A 16,938-nucleotide genomic window follows, 5' to 3' on the forward strand; every position below is an offset into this window, starting at 1 on the left:
GTCAATGGGAAACTCGGGATTCCACACCACAGAGGGAGTAGCCGCCAGCCCCCTTCCAGCCGTGAACTCTCACTCCATCATTCAGGCACTGGTCAGCCCTCTAAGCCTCTGTAACATGAGCGTCACTTGATGGATGGTGATGAATAGCTAGTGACACAGGGCATAACCTGTGTAGCAAACAGCGCCTGTGTTTACTAACCTGTGTTTGTAAACTCAGTAGTAAACACTTAGCGAAAGTGCCTTAAGTATAGAGTTAATGTCAGTACTGCAACAGATTTAGGCAAAGAACTCAGTCCTAGTGTGAGCTGGAGGTCAAATGGAAGGGGATGGCTTCTCTTTTCTTCAGTTGGATGGCTTTTGCACAGTCTGGTAGGAGAAGGAGGCAGTCTTCCCAAAGCTGGTGCTGCCTGCTGGGTGCTGGGTGCTAGGTGCTGGTCGCTGGGTGCTGGGTGCTGGGCACTGGGTGCTGGTCTCTGGGTGTTGGCCCTAAGTGCTCAGTGCTGGTCTTCTGGTTCTGGGTTTTGGATGCTGGGTGCTGGGTGGAGCAGGAAGCCTGGGCCTTGGAGCCACAAGGTTCTGGGACAGTGACCTGAGATTTCTCCATGACCACAAGTGTGAACATGGGAAATGAACTGATCTTCTGAGCCCTCAGTTTCTGCATCTGAAAATCAGGGCACACCTGTTTAACAGATCAGTAGTTCTCAACTGGCACCCGGGAATATTTGCAAGGCTGGGGGACCCTCTTGGCTGTCATGACTGGAGTGATGGGGGGAGGGGGGGGTTTGGCGTCCAGAGGGTGGAGGTCATGGGCACGGTCAATGTCCTACAGCAGGTATAGGATGACCCCTTGCATTCAAACACACACACAACAAAGGACAATCTGGCCCAAATTACCAGCTGTGCCCAGTCTGGGAAAATCCGCTACAGGTTATTAAACAGACTAAATTCACACCAGGCTGGTATTGCTTGGTGCATATCTAGCACTCAGTCTCTGGTTATAACTGGTAGAGGCACGTGATGTGTTTGGGGGAGCAGGGGTCAGTGTTGACCGAGGCTTATGGGACAAACTGATGTCTGGGTTGTGTTAAGTTATCATATTTGGGGGAAGAGATTCAGCACAATCTCAGAACTTACAGGAACTTCTCCAGAAAGGCAATTGTCCAGATAATTTGGGATTTAACTTGGTTCTAACTAAGCAGACTTTGGTAATTTACAAATCATCCTTTTAGTAAGGCCTGGAGATGAGAGTAGGGTTGTAATAGACTGATAACTGTCTTTTAGCACTAAAACATCACCAAACTGTGTTCTACACATTTCTTAAGCCTTCTTTAAATACTCAACTTGACTTTTTTATTTTAACCAGGCTTAGGGATTAAGAGGTAGTGCTCAGGGCCCTGGGAGTCCTGAAGGACTGCAGAGCTCATCTCTGCTGTTTCCCTCATGTTTTATTGGTTTTAATTAGGTCAGCTGATGGCTCTGTGATTTCACTCCAGCTAAAGCCTCTGACCCTTTCTGAGGGTGAACGTTGGAGTGCTAAACTATTTTCCTGCCATGTGAGCTCTCATTGGTCTGAGTTAACCTACACGTTCCCTTTTACTTGCAAACCAAGGCAAACAGGAGAGTCTGGAAGAACCTGTTTGGAAGGTGGCCTCTCATTTTGTCACAGCTATGTGGTATCGATCTCGTAACCTACCCAACCCTTCACACTTTGAACTCTGAGTTTCCCTGATGTTGGGGTAATAGATAGTTGTTTCTTAACCAGACTCAGGAGGGGGTGGAGACGCAGAGACCAAGGATGGGTGTAGATGCTCGGTGTAGATGGTAGGTGTAGATGGTGAAGACAAGCCGCTGGATCGGCTTGCTGTGTGGTCACGGGGAAGTCACGGGGTTGGGGGGGGAGGGGGGGGGATGACCCCAGGGCCCCTGCTGGGCGAACATGGCTCTCTTCCTGCCTCCCTCCGGTCTCCAGGGAGACCTGGCCTCTGAAACTTGGTTGAACTTCATAATTACTGTGATGCTGGACAAATAAGCCTTCTCTCTGCTTCTGCTCACTTCGGGACAGACGATCCATGTGAGAAGACTCACTTCAAAACAAGAAAGCACCGCAGTCCTTCTAACCTTGGTAGCACAGTTTTCCAAATAATTCAACTTTACTTAAACAGTTCTCTCCACGGGTTCATTCTCTCAGCCTCTTTTCCTGACAAGCAGAGATGCTCAGGATGTCTGGCACCAGCTGACCGGGCCAGACCCTCAGAGCTCAGAGTAGACTGAGATTTCTTCCTCCCAAGTTCTCGCTTTGAAAACAAACCCATCCATTAAACAGCCTTTTGTATCTGTAGCCTTCCTTTCTCTAATCTGCCCTCCCTGCTGCGTGGTTCAGGCACACCCAGCTTAGTCCAGGGACCCCCCGAACAACAAGCCTCTCCCCCTCCTCTCCTGCACTTTCCCACCTGGTCCTTCTACACTTGATCGGAAGCCAAAGGAGTCACCATAACTCAGAAGCTCACAATCACAGGAACTGTTAAAAAGGCAGAGATGTGCAGACGGATGACCATAGAGGAGCTTGTGTGTTACCCAGAGCTGGGCGGTGAGGTTCTCGGTGGCAGGGATCACAGCCCACACTCACTGAGCTCATCACGAAATAGGGGGGATCTAGATGGCTACAGATCTCCCCAAGGCTGCCTAGCTTGGGCAGGTTCCAGGTTCTGGAGCCCGTCCGGGTGAAGGGCTGAGGGCTACCTCTTGGCCCACTGACCTCCCATACTAACGAGGCATCCCAGTTGCCTTCATTTTGGGGGCTTTGGTGTCCAGCTCCTCTTCCAAAGCCCTACTTCCCTTCCCACGCACAGCTCAGGCCTCCGCCTGCAGGAAGTGCTCCACTCAATTCACAGATTAAACCCAAGCTCAGAGTGACCCCTGGACAGCATCCCAATACAGGGGTTTCTGGTGCTTGCAGACACACTCTGCTGGGGCTCGGACAGCACGCATGGCACATCGCCGGCCTCTGGAAGTCAGGCGCGTTCCCAACAAGCAGACAGGTGAGTGATGCTAGTGCACCTCTGGGGAGAGGTGCTGGCCGTGGGCAGGAGATGCCCAGGGCGCTGTCTGGGGAAAGGTTAATTCTACCAGCTGTGGGAGCTTTTAGAGCAAATTCTCCATGCAGATGTCGGCCAGATGACTTGGCAATTAACTCACTTAATAAAAGCCCTTTTCAGACTGTTCCTGGGGTTCTCAAGGAAAGAATGCTGAAGTGGTTTGCCATCCCCTTCTCCAGTGGGCCACGTTTTGTCAGAACTCTCCTCCATGACCTGTCCATCTTGGGTGGTTCTACACGGCATGGCTCACAGTTTCATTGATTTAGGCAAGGCTGTGGTCCATGTGGTCAGTTTGGTTAGTTTTCTGTGATCGTGGTTTTCATTCTGTCTCCCTTCTGATGGATAAGCCTCAGAGCTTGTGGAAGCTTCCTGATGGGAGGGACTGGCTGTGGGGTAAATTGGGTCTTGCTCTGGTGAGTAAGACCATGCTCAGTAAACCTTTATTCAATTTTCTGCTATTGGGTGGGGCTGTGTTCCCTCCCTGCAGTTTGGCCTGAGGTCAAACTCTGGTGGCGTAGTGGCATCACAGACTCAGTGGACATGAGTTTGAGGAAGCTCTGGGAGGGAGACGATGATGGACAGGGAAGCCTGGCGTGCTGCATTCCATGGGGTCACAAAGAGTCAGACATGACTGAGCGACTGAACAACAATAATAACAATGAAAACTGCCCCTTTCCTTATTCTTATCAGATGACTGTGAGCCCGCCTCTCCAGCCTGGCCCCTGGAGAGACGCCTCTGGACCTCGGTCAGTGGGCTTGCAGTCAGCTTTCCCGCCTGGTCCTGTCAAGCATCAGGGGCAAAGTCACCAGCCACAGGGCCTGACGCTTAGCTTTGCACCTTCATCCACTTAAAACGTCAAATTCTTTTCCCAAGTTTACAGGGACTCTGGAATGCAAAGCTCGGGTTAAAACCTGAGAAATCTGGCCTTGTGAATTTGCTTCACCTGTGATCTAATTTTATCGTTCATTATTTTGAATCCCTATATTTTGCATATTAATGATTTGAATATCCTCAGAGGACCTGGCTCTCTAAATGGTACGAGCTAGTGGACAATCCTCCCATTTAGCATCATCTCCACCATCCACAAGCTCCGGGAGATGGTAAAGGACAGGGAAGTCTGGCATGCTGCAGTCCACGGGGTCACAGTACGGGACGTGACTGAGTGATTAAACAACCGCCATCAGCATTACAGCCAGAACTTTGAGAATGTTGCCTCTGGAGTGGATTTTTAAGAGAGTGTACAGATTGCATCCCCAAGGTCTTTCTTGCCGCCTATAGCTACTGAGGCTCTGTGTGAGATGGGCATTTCCATCTTCTTGAGTTGCTGCTCTTGCTGTTGAAACTAACGAAGTCCTGGTCCTGCGCTGAGCTTTGTAGATTTCCAAAAGATTGTCCCTGGGATGGCTTAACTGCAGCCGGTTAGCCTTCACCCCATTATGGGGCTGTCTGTCTCCCGAGCAGTCATAGAAGGACGGTCAGACTTGTGGTCACCATCTCGGCACAGTGTCACTTCCTGATCTGGGACCGATTTAAAAATAGATCCCCCTCTGGGTTGGACACTTCCCATGTGCCATCATTTAATATCCTTCCTGACCACTGTACATGGTTTCACAGCTGTCCTGAGAGAGGGTGGAATTATAACATGTTCTCTGTGGTCATCGGGACCATAGGCCCAATTTGTGAACACCCACCAATGTCCGCATTGAAGGACCAGGGTCCCTGATGAATGAACCAGTGACAGCTTACCTGTTCAATTCAAGAGGTTCATTGCTTTGTCTTTATATTTTCCAACCAAAAAAGTTATTTCCTATTTGTCAAGTGTTTCAAATCCTGTTGTTCCTTACACATAATTGGAGGTGGGTTAGTACTGCCCTCGGCTTTTCAAAACAAAGATGCTGAAATGATACCAAACCAAGGCGTCCTTCCCTCACTAAGACAGGAAACTCATCTCTCTGAGTTTGTAACCTACAGAACCAGAACCACCCTCAATATAGGCTCGCTGACCATCATGCAAACCACCCCAGTGCATTCCCTTGTCTAGTTCTCTCATATTTAGGTGGTCACTCTTTTTCTCTCTATGAAATGTGACTAATCACCCAGAAAGTGTGTGTCAAGGACAGCTGGTTATGGGTATTGACTGGGGGCAGAGAACCTCGTGTTCCATTGAGGGTAGTAAGATAGGACAAAATATTTCTATCGGGTGTGTGTGATCCTGGACATGAATCTCAGTCTGAGACTTTTCCCTCTATTTTAGCTTTGCCGATTTAGTTTTCTTTATAGGAGTATGACTCCTATGTATGACTCCTTTCTTCCGTACGACTCCTATTTAAATGTCCTGATTCTGTGTGAGCTTGAGAGGAATGTGAGCTCTTTTGGGCACTGCATTCTGTATTTATCCGTTAGAGCAAACTCTTTAACTGTTACCCAGCTCCTTTATTTTTTGTTTGCCCTAAATTAAAAAATATGTATTTATTTTAATGTAAGTTTCCTATATGCTCTTTACCCAGATTCACCAAGTTTTAACCTGTTGCCACATCTGCTGTATCATTCTCTGGGTGCGTGTATGTATACATGCAAACATACACATCCATTGTTTATAGTTTCCGTTCCCCTTGGGGATAAGCTGCATATATGAAGATCAGTGCCCCTCTGACCTTGAAGACTTCCATTCCTATGACCAGTGCTGTTGGGTCAGGGCTCATCCTGCTCCAGCATGATGTCATCTTGACTAATTTCATGTCCTAATAAGGCCATGCTCTGAGGTGCTGGGGCCAAGACATCAATACAGGAACTCTCCGGTGGGGGACAGGTCAAGACATAGCATGCCCCTCGGATTTCTTTTCATTTATTCTGCTTGGAGTAAGCTGGGCCTCTTAGATCTGTGGAGCCACATTTTTGCATCCAGTCTGGGAAATTCAGTCATTATCTTTGATCATATCTGCATTCCTCCACATTCTTTCATTCTTCTTCTGGAATTCCAGTCCGATGCTTTTCCACATCTTCTCTCTCCCCTCGAACATTCACCATCTGGCCTGACCCCTCAAGTCAACAGGAAACAGTAACAGTGAACTCTACCCTACTGAGGGTCCAAGGCCTTCAAAGGCCCACCTGCTGTGGGGGGAGTGATGACCTTGGGTCTTGAAAGGCAGGATTTAGGGAGCCAGAGAGCATATGGAAGGAAAGAAAAATTTTAATTAGGGAGATAATTTGAGTGAAGTTGGGAGAATATAAATTATGTATTTTAATGAGACCAGGGAGATGGGTCTGCCTGGAGCAAGATATGCAAATATAAATAAAATATGAGAGAGTAGGATACAAGAACATCTTGAATACTAGTCCTCTTGGAGCGGATCACTGTAAAGTATGTTTGTACAGCTAAATAATGCAACAAGTATTCTAGTTATGAAGATCTGTTGACTTGACCTGTATTCTTCAGAAAAAGTCTGCCCTGACAGCTCAAAGGAAATCGTGTTTCCAGATGGGACGGTGTGGCGTCTGAATGATGGACGCGAGGAGACTGTATTCCCAGACGGGACCATTGTGAGTGTGGAGAGGTTGGTACCGGGAGAGGCGGTGTCAATCTGAAGTCTCCACAATTTGCGGTTTGTGCAGTTGTCAAGTCTCTGGATTAATTTAATTTTTGTAAAAGTTTCAGTATTTGTATAAATATAATAGAAAACGTCTTTGACCCTAGAGGTTTGGTCTTATGACCTTGATCTGATGGATTTCATAGCGAACATGGATCTAAAAACTCATTTTTTAAAAATATTATTTTTAATTGGAGGATAGTTGCTTTACAAGACTGTGTAGGTTTCTGCCAGACATCAGCGTGAATCAGCCATGTATATACTAACTCCCCTGCCTCTTGACGCTCCCTCCCACCTCCCACTCCATAAACACTCGTTTTTAAGTGTTTCCTTCACTGACATTGGTCATGACTAAATTGCAGCCATAAAAATAGTCTCCGGTGTCTGGTGTGTGCCCACTGAGACCGTGTTGTGAAGCAGCCCGAGCCTGAAGCAGCTCACACGTCAACAACTAAGATGGACGGGGAAGTGCCGTCCTGACGGGGGACGAGCAGGGAGGCCCTGCACCCCTCCCCTGTGCCGACTCTCAGACCCTCGAGCTCCCCCCTCCCCACAGTGTAGGGGCCCTGGCTTTGGTGGGCTGCTGCCTCCGTGGGTCCCCTCTCCTGTCACAGAGGCACAAGTGTCGCCATCACTGCCAGAGTCACTGTGCTCGAGCGACTACACCAGGCTCCTGTGGCTCCCGAGTGATTCCACCTCGGGTCCCCGCTCCCTGGGTGATTCCACCTCGGGTCCTCGCTCCCCGGGTGACTCTACCTCAGGTCCCCGCTCCCCCCAAGTGATTCTACCTCAGGTCCCCGCTCCCCCAGTGACTCCACCTCAGGTCCCCGCTCCCCGGGTGATTCTACCTCAGGTCCCTGCCACTCCCCGGGTGATTCTACCTCAGGTTCCTGCTCCCCGGGTGACTCCACCTCAGGTCCCCGCTCCCCGGGTGTTTCCACCTCAGGTTTCTGCTCCCCGGGTGATTCCACCTCAGGCTTCTGCTCCCCGGGTGATTCCACCTCAGGTTTCTGCTCCCCGGGTGTTTCCACCTCAGGTTTCTGCTCCCCGGGTGATTCCACCTCAGGTCCCCACCCCCCGGGTGACTCCACCTCAGGTCCCCGCTCCCTGGGTGATTCTACCTCGGGTCCCTGCTCCCCGGGTGTTTCCACCTCAGGTTCCTGCTCCCCAGGTGTTTCCACCTCAGGTGTCTGCTCCCCGGGTGATTCCACCTCAGGCTTCTGCTCCCCGGGTGACTCCACCTCAGGTGTCTGCTCCCCGGGGGGTTCCACCTCAGGCTTCTGCTCCCCGGGCGATTCCACCTCAGGTTTCTGCTCCCCGGGCGATTCCACCTCAGGTTTCTGCTCCCCGGGCGATTCCACCTCAGGTTTCTGCTCCCCGGGCGATTCCACCTCAGGTTTCTGCTCCCCGGGCGATTCCACCTCAGGTTTCTGCTCCCCGGGCGATTCCACCTCAGGTTTCTGCTCCCCGGGCGATTCCACCTCAGGTCCCTGCCCCCTGGGTGGAGCCCTGCAGCCTCTCCTTCCTCCCTCAGAACTACCTTCGGGTGCCCCGCGAGCGACTCTGCCCAAACAGGCCCACGAGCCCAGCCTCTCTCCTGAGGTCTCCCCAGGGCCGCCCTGAGCCCTTCTCAGCTCCTGTCTATACCCTGACTCTGCAGGTGTCTTCACTGCTCCTGCCCAGGCGGGACCTGTACCCTCATCTACCAAGATCTGGGGTTCAGATGTGCAGACCTGGATGGTCACATCCCTTGGGCCCCACGGGTTCCCCATGGGATGTGCTGGCCACTGACAAGGTTGTTCTCTCCACCAGGAACGGTGACAAGACCATCGTGCTCAGCAACGGTCAGCGGGAGATCCACACGGCCCAGTTCAAGAGGAGGGAGTACCCCGATGGCACCACCAAGACCGTGTACCATGACGGCCACCAGGAGACCAAGGACGCGTCTGGGAGGGTCAAGGTCAGGGATGAGGCTGGAAACATCATCCTGGACAGGAAGTAGCTTCTCCCTCAAAACTAGCCTTACCTGTGACCTTCCAATATCACCTTGACCTTCCAACCTTATCTGTGCCCTTCCAACAATACCTGTGAATTTCCAACATTACTGTGACCTTCCAACCTTACCTGTGCCCTTCCAACATTACCCGTGACCTTCCAACATTACCTGTGAACTTCCAACATTACTTGTGACCTTCCAACTTATGTGTAACCTTCCAACTACATTATTTGCTAAAAAAAGAAATGACTAATATATGTGGCCCTATGTGATGAAAAATCATGTAAAACTTGAGGACGACCCAAGTCATCCAGACATTATAAAGGAAGAGACAGCCTGGTCCCCAGGGCTCCTGGTTAGGAAAGGTGGCTGCATCAACACTAGACCAGCCAGAGAACAGGAAGCTCCCAGACAATGACACCAGGGCCCCTGGCCAGACCCCTTCCTCTCTGCCCATCACAAGAACCAGCTCTACACGTGACGGGCAGCCTTCCCTGGGCCCTGGGTGCCTCTACCTCTGCCTGCAGCTGGCCCCTGGCCCTCTCCTCCTGAATTACACCAGCTTAGCCTGACCATCCCGTCCATTATCCCCAGGGCACCAGTGCCCACGACCTTGCTGGGCCAGATAAGAATACAGTTCACGCCACTACAGGAGCACCCACAGGGAGCCTGACCCAGGGACCGAGTGACCTGGCCTCATGCCCATTGCTCTGCGGGTGCTAAGCCACCGCCTGAAACTCTGCATTGTTAAATCTCGCAGTCAAGGCAATGACAGTTGCCTCTTTTATTGTTTTGTAAGCAGCCTAGAAAATAAGACACAAACTGGCATTTAACTGATTTTTATACTAAAATAGCCCCCAAATACAACAAAGGAATAATTTCCTGAAAAATCTTATGATAAGATGTTTGTATGTGCTCATGTCTTCATGTGACAGAAGTGAAGTATCATCTGTTAGTGAGTGTAATCATTTCAGTCCTAAAGTCTACGGTGCACACAGCTCAGTCGCCTCCGTGGTTGGGTGAGGCTTTTTGAAGTAATTCAAGAGTAATGTGTGGTCTTGGCTTTGACTTGAAAATCGAAGCATTCTATTGCAATCACACTGGATGGGGCCTTTTCTGCCCAGGAGGCAGCTACCACAGAGTGAGGTCATTTGTCAGATGTAACAGACAAAACTAACCCACTGCTGAAAAGCCAAAAATAGAAAGAAGTGAAAGGTGAAAGTGTAAGTTGTTCAGTAGTGTCCTACTCTTTGTGACCCCATGGACAGGGTCCCCCAGGCTCCTCTGTCCATGGGATTCTCCAAGCAAGAATACTGAAGTGAGCTGCCATTCCCAGGGGATCATCCCAACCCAGGGATTGAACCCAGGTCTCCTGCACTCAGGAAGATTCTTTACCTTCTGACCACCACCAGAGAAAAGCCAGAAATGGACTCGCTCATTGCTTTGACTATTTTGAGTTGGCTTATCCTGGAAATTTTCATTAAAGCAAACAAAGCAAAATACCGCTCTACCAAGTTAAAGGACTTCTAGCTGTTTGGGGAGATCAGGGGAAGAAAGTAACACACAATTTTGTGGGTAAACTGTGTTCAAACAGCAGATAATCTGCCTGACGGGCAGTCTGCATGAACTCTAGCCTGCGGAATGCTCCTCAACAGCCACGCACGTGAGGTCGTGGGTCAGAATAAGACAGGTCACCCGGAAGGCCCGTGTGTGCTGTGTGTTCTGCTACACTGCATATCAGAACAAGCTTATAAAAACATTTCATTCTGATTCCCAAAATCTAGAACATACTGTTAAATCTGGGCTTCCCTAGTGGCTCAATATCTGCCTGTTGAGGCAGGAGACTCGGGTTCCATTCCTGGGTCAGGAAGATCCCCTGGAGAAGGAAATGACTACCCACTCCAGTATTCTTGCCTAGAGAATTCCAAGCACAGAGGAGTCCGGTGGGTCATAGCGTCGCAAAGAGTCGGACGTGACTGAAGCAGCTTAGCATGCATGCATGCGTAGCTCCATGTACCTGCAGCAGTCTGCAGCATGCTGAGTTCGTTGGAAGGGCCTCGACAGCCTCAGAGGACAGGGAAGACGGGCATGTGGGAAAAACAGGAGGAGCCAGCCACGGGCTCCAGAGGTGGGGCTTGAAGGAGGAGCTGGGCTTCCCCGACCAGGCGGTCCTCTGTGGTCCTGGCAAGGGCAGCCCACTAGTCTCCTGCTCATCCTGCCTGAATGTGTGGCCTGCACGTCGAGGAGTGTGGTGAGGGTGGGGACAAGGGTCAGCAGCAGACCCGCCCCCTCCACGGGTAACCAGGGAGGGGGCTGCCTCAGGAATGCAGGCTTCCCCAAGTCCCGTCTTCCGTGTAGAGCCCCCAGAGGCTCCACGTGTCCCTCAAGGAAAAGGTGCTTGTTCAGAGCGAGGCCCTGGGCTTCCTGAGACCCTGGACCAGCTGCTCCTCCTGGCTCCTCCCTCCTCGCTCACCGCAGCCCACCCTGAGCACCCCGCACGCCACCCAGGGACAGTCCCCTCCCTCGGGACCTGCCGCATCTTCAGCCGGGTCACCTCTGCTGTCCTTCCGAGCCCAGCGCGGCCGCCCTGGGCCTGGAAGGACTCCTGGGTCCGCCCTACACGTCCGCGGAGGGCGGAGCCCTGCCGGGAACACGGAGCCCCGCCCCTCTGCCCGAGGCCTCTCCCCGCACTGATGAGAACCCACAGGTGCCTGCCCTGTGGCCAGCTGCGTCTGCGTCACTTACACGGCCCAATACACTGTCCTGCTGCCGTCCCCCGATGGATTCCAGGGAAGGGTGGAGGGCTGATGAAGGGCACTTCAACTGTTTCCTGTTCCGGCGGGACATCAGCTTCTCCTATCTCAGGAGGGGGGCGCGGGGCGGGGTGGCTCTGCTAACACCTCCCGGACTGGTCCTCCCCGCGGGGAGCTGAGAAGCCCAGCCCAGCATCCTTCCCCGCCTCCACAGCCACTGTGTCAGCAGCCAGCCTGCAGGTGGACGGTGGGCTGGGAACAAGGAAGAGGCAAGGCATGAGGAGACAGGCTGGCAGAGGGCGCCGCGTGGCCACGGGGACAGCAGTGGTCAATTGTCCATGCCCCGGGCCTGGGGCCCTGACCCCTGGGCCCCCACGGCCTCCCCACCTGTGGTCCTGAGGCGGCGGGAGCGTGCCTGCAGAGGTAATGTGGGATCTGTCCACTCTGCTCGGGGAAGTCCGGCAGGTGGGCCTCCCACGCAGCCCAGAGTGACCTCTGTGTCACGGGAACAAACCCCTTCGTTCCTCATTCCTTCTAGAAGATTCTGATCCTGATTTCCTGTTCCCTCTCTGCTGGTTCCCTCTAAGCCCAAGTCAATCCAGTTTTGAAATGAAAGAAGAACCTTCCCTTTCAGCTGTAAGACACTTCCAGGCCCTGGAGGGCTCTCAGAACCAAAGATCCCAGGCCGTTTCCCAGACTCTCTGACAGTTTTTGCAATTGCTCGGTCACCAGTCCCCGGGTTGGAGAGCAGTCCTGGGCCTCCTCGGTCCGCGTCCACTTCCCTCTCTGGGCTGCCTGCTCCTTTGGAGTGTCGTTTTGAGGGGATGAGGCCAAAAAGAACCCCCGACATCCCGCCCCGGGTTTCCTGGGTCCTTGGTGGGCTGCCTCCTTCCCACCTTTCAGGGGCTCCCCTGCCCAATGTACACGCTCTGCTCAAGGTTTGCAGATGTCCCTCGTGGAGGAACAGGGAAATACACGCCTCCTCCCCTCCTTGGGGAGTAGAGGCCCAAGTATTTCTAGAGAACTCCTCAGTTTCCCAACTTGGGGCTTTGCTGTTCCACTTCAGCAAGATGCTGTCTGGGCTCTTTCCTCCACATATCCCACCCCCCACCCCACCCCACATCGGTACTCCTGATGCTAATTCTAGGAAATTAGCAAAAACGTTTCCTATCTCTTTTGAAATTCTTAGTCTGTTATTATTTCAGTTTAATTGGCCTACCCTTTACTGTAAGACAGGTACAGCCCAGGTTTGGGATTTTTGGATGGCCCAAGGCTATTCTAGCCCGAAAAACTCCAAATGTACAAACAAGAGCATCTTTCCTTAATAACACATGCTCTGCTCACCTATGTAAGATTCACGTTCACGTCTAAAGAATCGTTAAAACCTGGCTTGTAATAAAGAAGCCAGCATTTCAAACACTGAGGGAGACTGAGATCGCATCTCTGGTTCTTGAGTGATGGGTGTTGCATGGTTTGGTCTCATCAGATGACCTGGGCATTTGTGGAAAAGGCTCCTGTCTTTATTTGCCAGATGTAATGTAGGAGCCTGGCTGAGGAATGCTAAGTCACTTCAGTCGTGTCTGACTCTGTGACCCTATGGACTGCAGCCCGCCAGGCTCCTCTGTCCATGGGATTCTCTAGGCAAGAATACTGGAGTGGGTAGCCATTCCCTTCTCCAGGGTATCTTCTTGACTCAGGGATTGAACCCTTGTCTCTCATATCTCCTGCATTGGCTGGTGGGGGCGGGGGGGCGTTCTTTACCACTAGCACCACCTGGGAAGCCTGACTGACAGGTAAGCTCAAAACCACCTTGATGCACTTACCTTCTTGACTCCTTCCAGCCTTTCCTGGAACAAGGAGGGGAGCAATAAGGTATAGATGCCTGAAAACAGGCAACGAATAAGAGATGCATTGCAGTGTCTGGACTAAACCTGCTGTAAAATTTCCCCTTTTTTTTCCTCTGAACCATCCAGGTCAAGTAATAAAATGTTATTGGTCATTTCAGAAGCCCCTCCATGTGCAACCAAAACAGGAAGTAATCATTATCTTGAAATGGATGCTACTCACTTCCTTTTTATTTAAGCCCAGCTGCGAGGCATGTGGAATCTTAGTTTCCTGACCAGATATCGAATCTGTGTCCCCTGCACTGGAAGTGTGGAGTCTTAATTGCTGGCCTGCCAGGATAGTCCCAAGTCCTTACTTCCTTGCATTTGGCTATTTATACTTGCACCACATGCTATGCATTCCAACTCTCAATAATTTAATCTTGTCTTTTTTTTTTTTTCCTGCTTTAACTGTTTTTTATTGTGGTAAAACAAGCACAAGATGAAATTTACAATTAGTGACATTTAGCACATTTATCTGGTCCTAAACATTTATACATGTTGTGCAACCATCACCACTCTACTTCCAGAAATTTTTGTCCCAAAAGGAAACCCTGTCATTTAACTGTCATTCCCCACCCACACCAACTCCTGGAAACCACCAACCTACTTTCTATTTCTGTGGATTTACCAACTCTGGGCATTTCATGTAAATGGAATCATACAGCACAAGATCTTTGTGTCTGGCTTCTCAGCAAGGCATTTACAATAAATACTGGAGCTTTATGTCTCTCCTATCTGGCAGGAATGGTAACTTGCCTAATTTGGAAGTTTTGGACTTTGCAGAGCTGGAGGGTAATCTAATAGTGATAAAGCCAGCAGAGAGGGGACACTTTCCAAATATGGCTGATGGATGTCCCCGGTGGGAAGCTATTTGGTACAGTGTCTGATTTAGGACTGAGGATCCATAAAGACCATAGTCATTTGACTGTTTGTGGGGAAGCTTTCAGTAACTCATTTTAGACAAATGTTTGATCATTAACAAGGTTAATTGTGAACAAAAGATTAATGGTGAACAAAATATGGTCTATTAAAAAAGAAAAAGCTAACCGTTGGCCTTTCTTGTACTGTTTTCACCTAAGAATGTTTTTAAATATAATCTTTTTTCATGTTAAAAACACACAGTATAACTGTAATAAGGCATTTCTAAGTACAGGTAAGGGTCGTGTGGTTCTTAGAGATTTGAGCAAAGAGACGGGTGATGTGATGGAACAGAACCACACCCGAGCATGCTCTACTGTGAGTTTTTATATTTATGTACAAATCGACAGCTCTCATCCCAGGGAAGTAACTGAGGTGGGGACAGAACCGCCTGCCTTCCCTGGCAGAGGAATTCCTGGTTTTCAAGAAGTCATGTTATTTTCTTTTCTGCCACTTGCGAACATTGCTTATGCGTTAGTTTCTGGAGCTCTTGAATTATCCTCCTGACATTGAGTCCATTCCTAGATGCTCCAAAAGTTGCTTCGTTGAAAGGAAAAATGAGAACAAAGTTGCCTGCCTGGGGGCCGGGCACCCAGCTGCTGTCCGGCTGGATGTGTGGGGAGAGGCCCTTCTCCCGGCCGTGGGGCTGGATGAGCGACACGCAGGGGATGAGCGTCTTGAGGGCCGGGTGCCTGGCCCCGGCCTTCGGCTTGGCTTTGGGAGGCTCCCGCGTCGATGGGTGTACCTCCTTCTGCCTGCTCAGTGCTTCTCGGGGCTGGCAGGTGTGCCGGTTTTCAGGGCACGTCGTGACCGCTTTCTTCACTGGAGTTTCATCCTTACTGAACGCTCTTCTGCTCCTGAGTTGTGAGAAGGACTCGTAAGGAAGGTCGCTGCCCCGACCTCTGTCTTTCTCAGCAAGGGAGACGCCGGGACTTCCATTTGCAGCCCCACAGCTCTCCTTACTCTCGTTTCTGAGACTGTGCAAGTGAATCAGCTCGATGGTGTCGTGGATGAGCCTCCTCTTCACGGACACGTCTGCCGAGCAGTCGAGGGACAGGCCCGGGCTGTAGTTGACCTCCAACAGCCACGGCTTCAAGTTGTCATCGATGAGGATGTCGAATCCGAAGAGCTCAAAGCAGTTGGCCGCGAAGGGCACGGAAGGCGCGATGGCCAGCACAGTGAGGATCACCACGCGGTTGATTTTCTGCCAGAGGAGCAGGTCGTCCACGTCCCAGCTGCGCAGGTATGAGAAGAAGCGGCTGAGGGTCCACTTGCAGCCGCCGCCCACCACCTCTTTGATCTTCTCATACGAGGCCCCGGACCTGTTGATGCTGCTGTTGGTCAAGTGGGCGTAGCTGTTCTCCAGATCACCGAGGTCAAACTTCTCTGTGGCAAAGCGCACCAGCCCTTCCTGATAGATGTAGATGGTCAACGGCTTGAAGTCAGTGACACACACGTAGACGCGGAGGTCACACTTGTATCTCCCAACAAGTAGAGGGTTGCAGATGTATTTCTGTATGATGCATGTGTCGGCAAAGATCAGGTTTTTAATGTCACTGAAAATGATGATCCCTCGCCCTCGAGAGAGCTCTGCAGGCTTGCAAATCCAGTAGCTGAGCTTGGCGTCCAACGCCTGCTTCTCCTTGAAGTACTCGGCCACGAACTTGCTGTAGTCGCTGGGCATGACGAACGTGGGGGGGAGGAACGCGTACAGTGGGGTGCCGTACAGACGCCCCATGTGCTGCAGGTGTTTGGCCAGAAGGTCCTTCCTGGTGAGCCTGGTGGTGCCCGGGTGGTGGTTCAGGCACTGCCAGGGCTTGACGTTGGCGTGCTCGGCCATCCGGAAGGAGGAGGTCCTCCAGTAGAGGTTCCAGTCCTCCATGTTCCGCTCGTGCTGGTCAAACTTGCTCCAGCCACGCTCCAGGAGGACACTCTGTACCACCTCGGGGGTGGTCTCGTCCACCCGGAACACCAGGGGCTTCAGACTGGCCCCTGGAGGCTCATCTTCCGCCATCAGATACGGTTTTCTTTTCTAGAAATGGATGATCAGAAAAGTGTTAGAGGAAGAGAATAATGGAAGGGATGGAGAGGGAGTTTGCGATTAACAAACATACATAAATGGCAGCCCCCTCCAGTACTCTTGCCTGGAGAATCCCATGGACAGAGGAGCCTGGCGGGCTACAGTCCATGGACTTGCAAAGAGTCGGACACGACTGAAGTGACTCGCATACACACACCTAACTGAGTCACTTTGCCGTGTGGCAGAAACTAACTCAACATTGCAAAGCAACTATGAAGTGAAGTGAAAGTCACTTAGTCGTCTCTGACTGTACAGTCCATGGAATTCTCCAGGCCAGAACACTGGAGTGGGTGGCCTTTCCCTTCTCCAGGGGATCTTCCCAACCCAGGGATCAAACCGGGGTCTCCTGCATTGCAGGCAGATTCTTCACCAGCTGAGCCCCCAGGGAAGCCCAAAAATACTGGAGTGGGAGGCCTATCCCTTCTCCAGTGGACCTTCCCGACCCAGAAATTGACCTGGGGTCTCCTGCATGGCAGGCGGATTCTTTACCAACTGAGCTATGAGGGAAGCCCCAACTTCAAGGAAGGAAGTAAAGCAACTATACTTCAACTAAAAAAAATAAAATATATTGTTAGAAAAGAGGTTGGGTGGACAGATGGCGACCTGGTGGAGATTTCACCTA

General features: G+C 51.2%; 3 protein-coding genes across 3 annotated transcripts in view; 1 reads left to right on the forward strand and 2 right to left on the reverse strand.

Annotated features, from left to right (window-relative positions):
• The window catches only part of TCP10L (t-complex 10 like), a 31,584-nt gene extending 22,650 nt beyond the window's left edge, over window positions 1–8,934 (forward strand). The window contains exon 13 of the mRNA XM_061130240.1: window positions 8,496–8,934. The gene's annotated coding sequence lies outside the window, so the exon portion shown is untranslated. The remainder of the gene's footprint in view (window positions 1–8,495) is intronic.
• On the reverse strand, window positions 1,765–8,385 carry LOC133047194 (uncharacterized). Its single transcript, XM_061130241.1, has 3 exons — window positions 8,380–8,385; window positions 7,440–8,143; window positions 1,765–1,861 (listed from the first exon to the last, which is right to left on the reverse strand). Exons 1-3 carry the CDS (start codon window positions 8,383–8,385, stop codon window positions 1,765–1,767), a joined length of 807 nt encoding a protein of 268 aa, XP_060986224.1.
• A 5,732-nt stretch (window positions 8,935–14,666) lies between the features above and the next one.
• On the reverse strand, window positions 14,667–16,262 carry TTLL2 (tubulin tyrosine ligase like 2). The gene has a single exon (XM_061130242.1). It carries the CDS (start codon window positions 16,248–16,250, stop codon window positions 14,667–14,669), a length of 1,584 nt encoding a protein of 527 aa, XP_060986225.1. The 5' UTR covers window positions 16,251–16,262.
• Window positions 16,263–16,938: the final 676 nt, after the last annotated feature.

This window comes from Dama dama, chromosome 26 (genome assembly GCF_033118175.1).
Source record: "Dama dama isolate Ldn47 chromosome 26, ASM3311817v1, whole genome shotgun sequence".
Taxonomy (NCBI): domain Eukaryota; kingdom Metazoa; phylum Chordata; class Mammalia; order Artiodactyla; family Cervidae; genus Dama; species Dama dama.

Coding starts and splice junctions, on each gene's coding strand:
- LOC133047194 (XM_061130241.1), bottom strand. Junction 1,862..7,439: donor GGGGGGAGCGGGGACCTGAG/GTAGAGTCACCC, acceptor GTGACCACACAG/CAAGCCGATCCAGCGGCTTG.
- TTLL2 (XM_061130242.1), bottom strand. CDS start 16,250: ATGGCGGAAGATGAGCCTCCAGGGGCCAGTCTGAAGCCCCTGGTGTTC.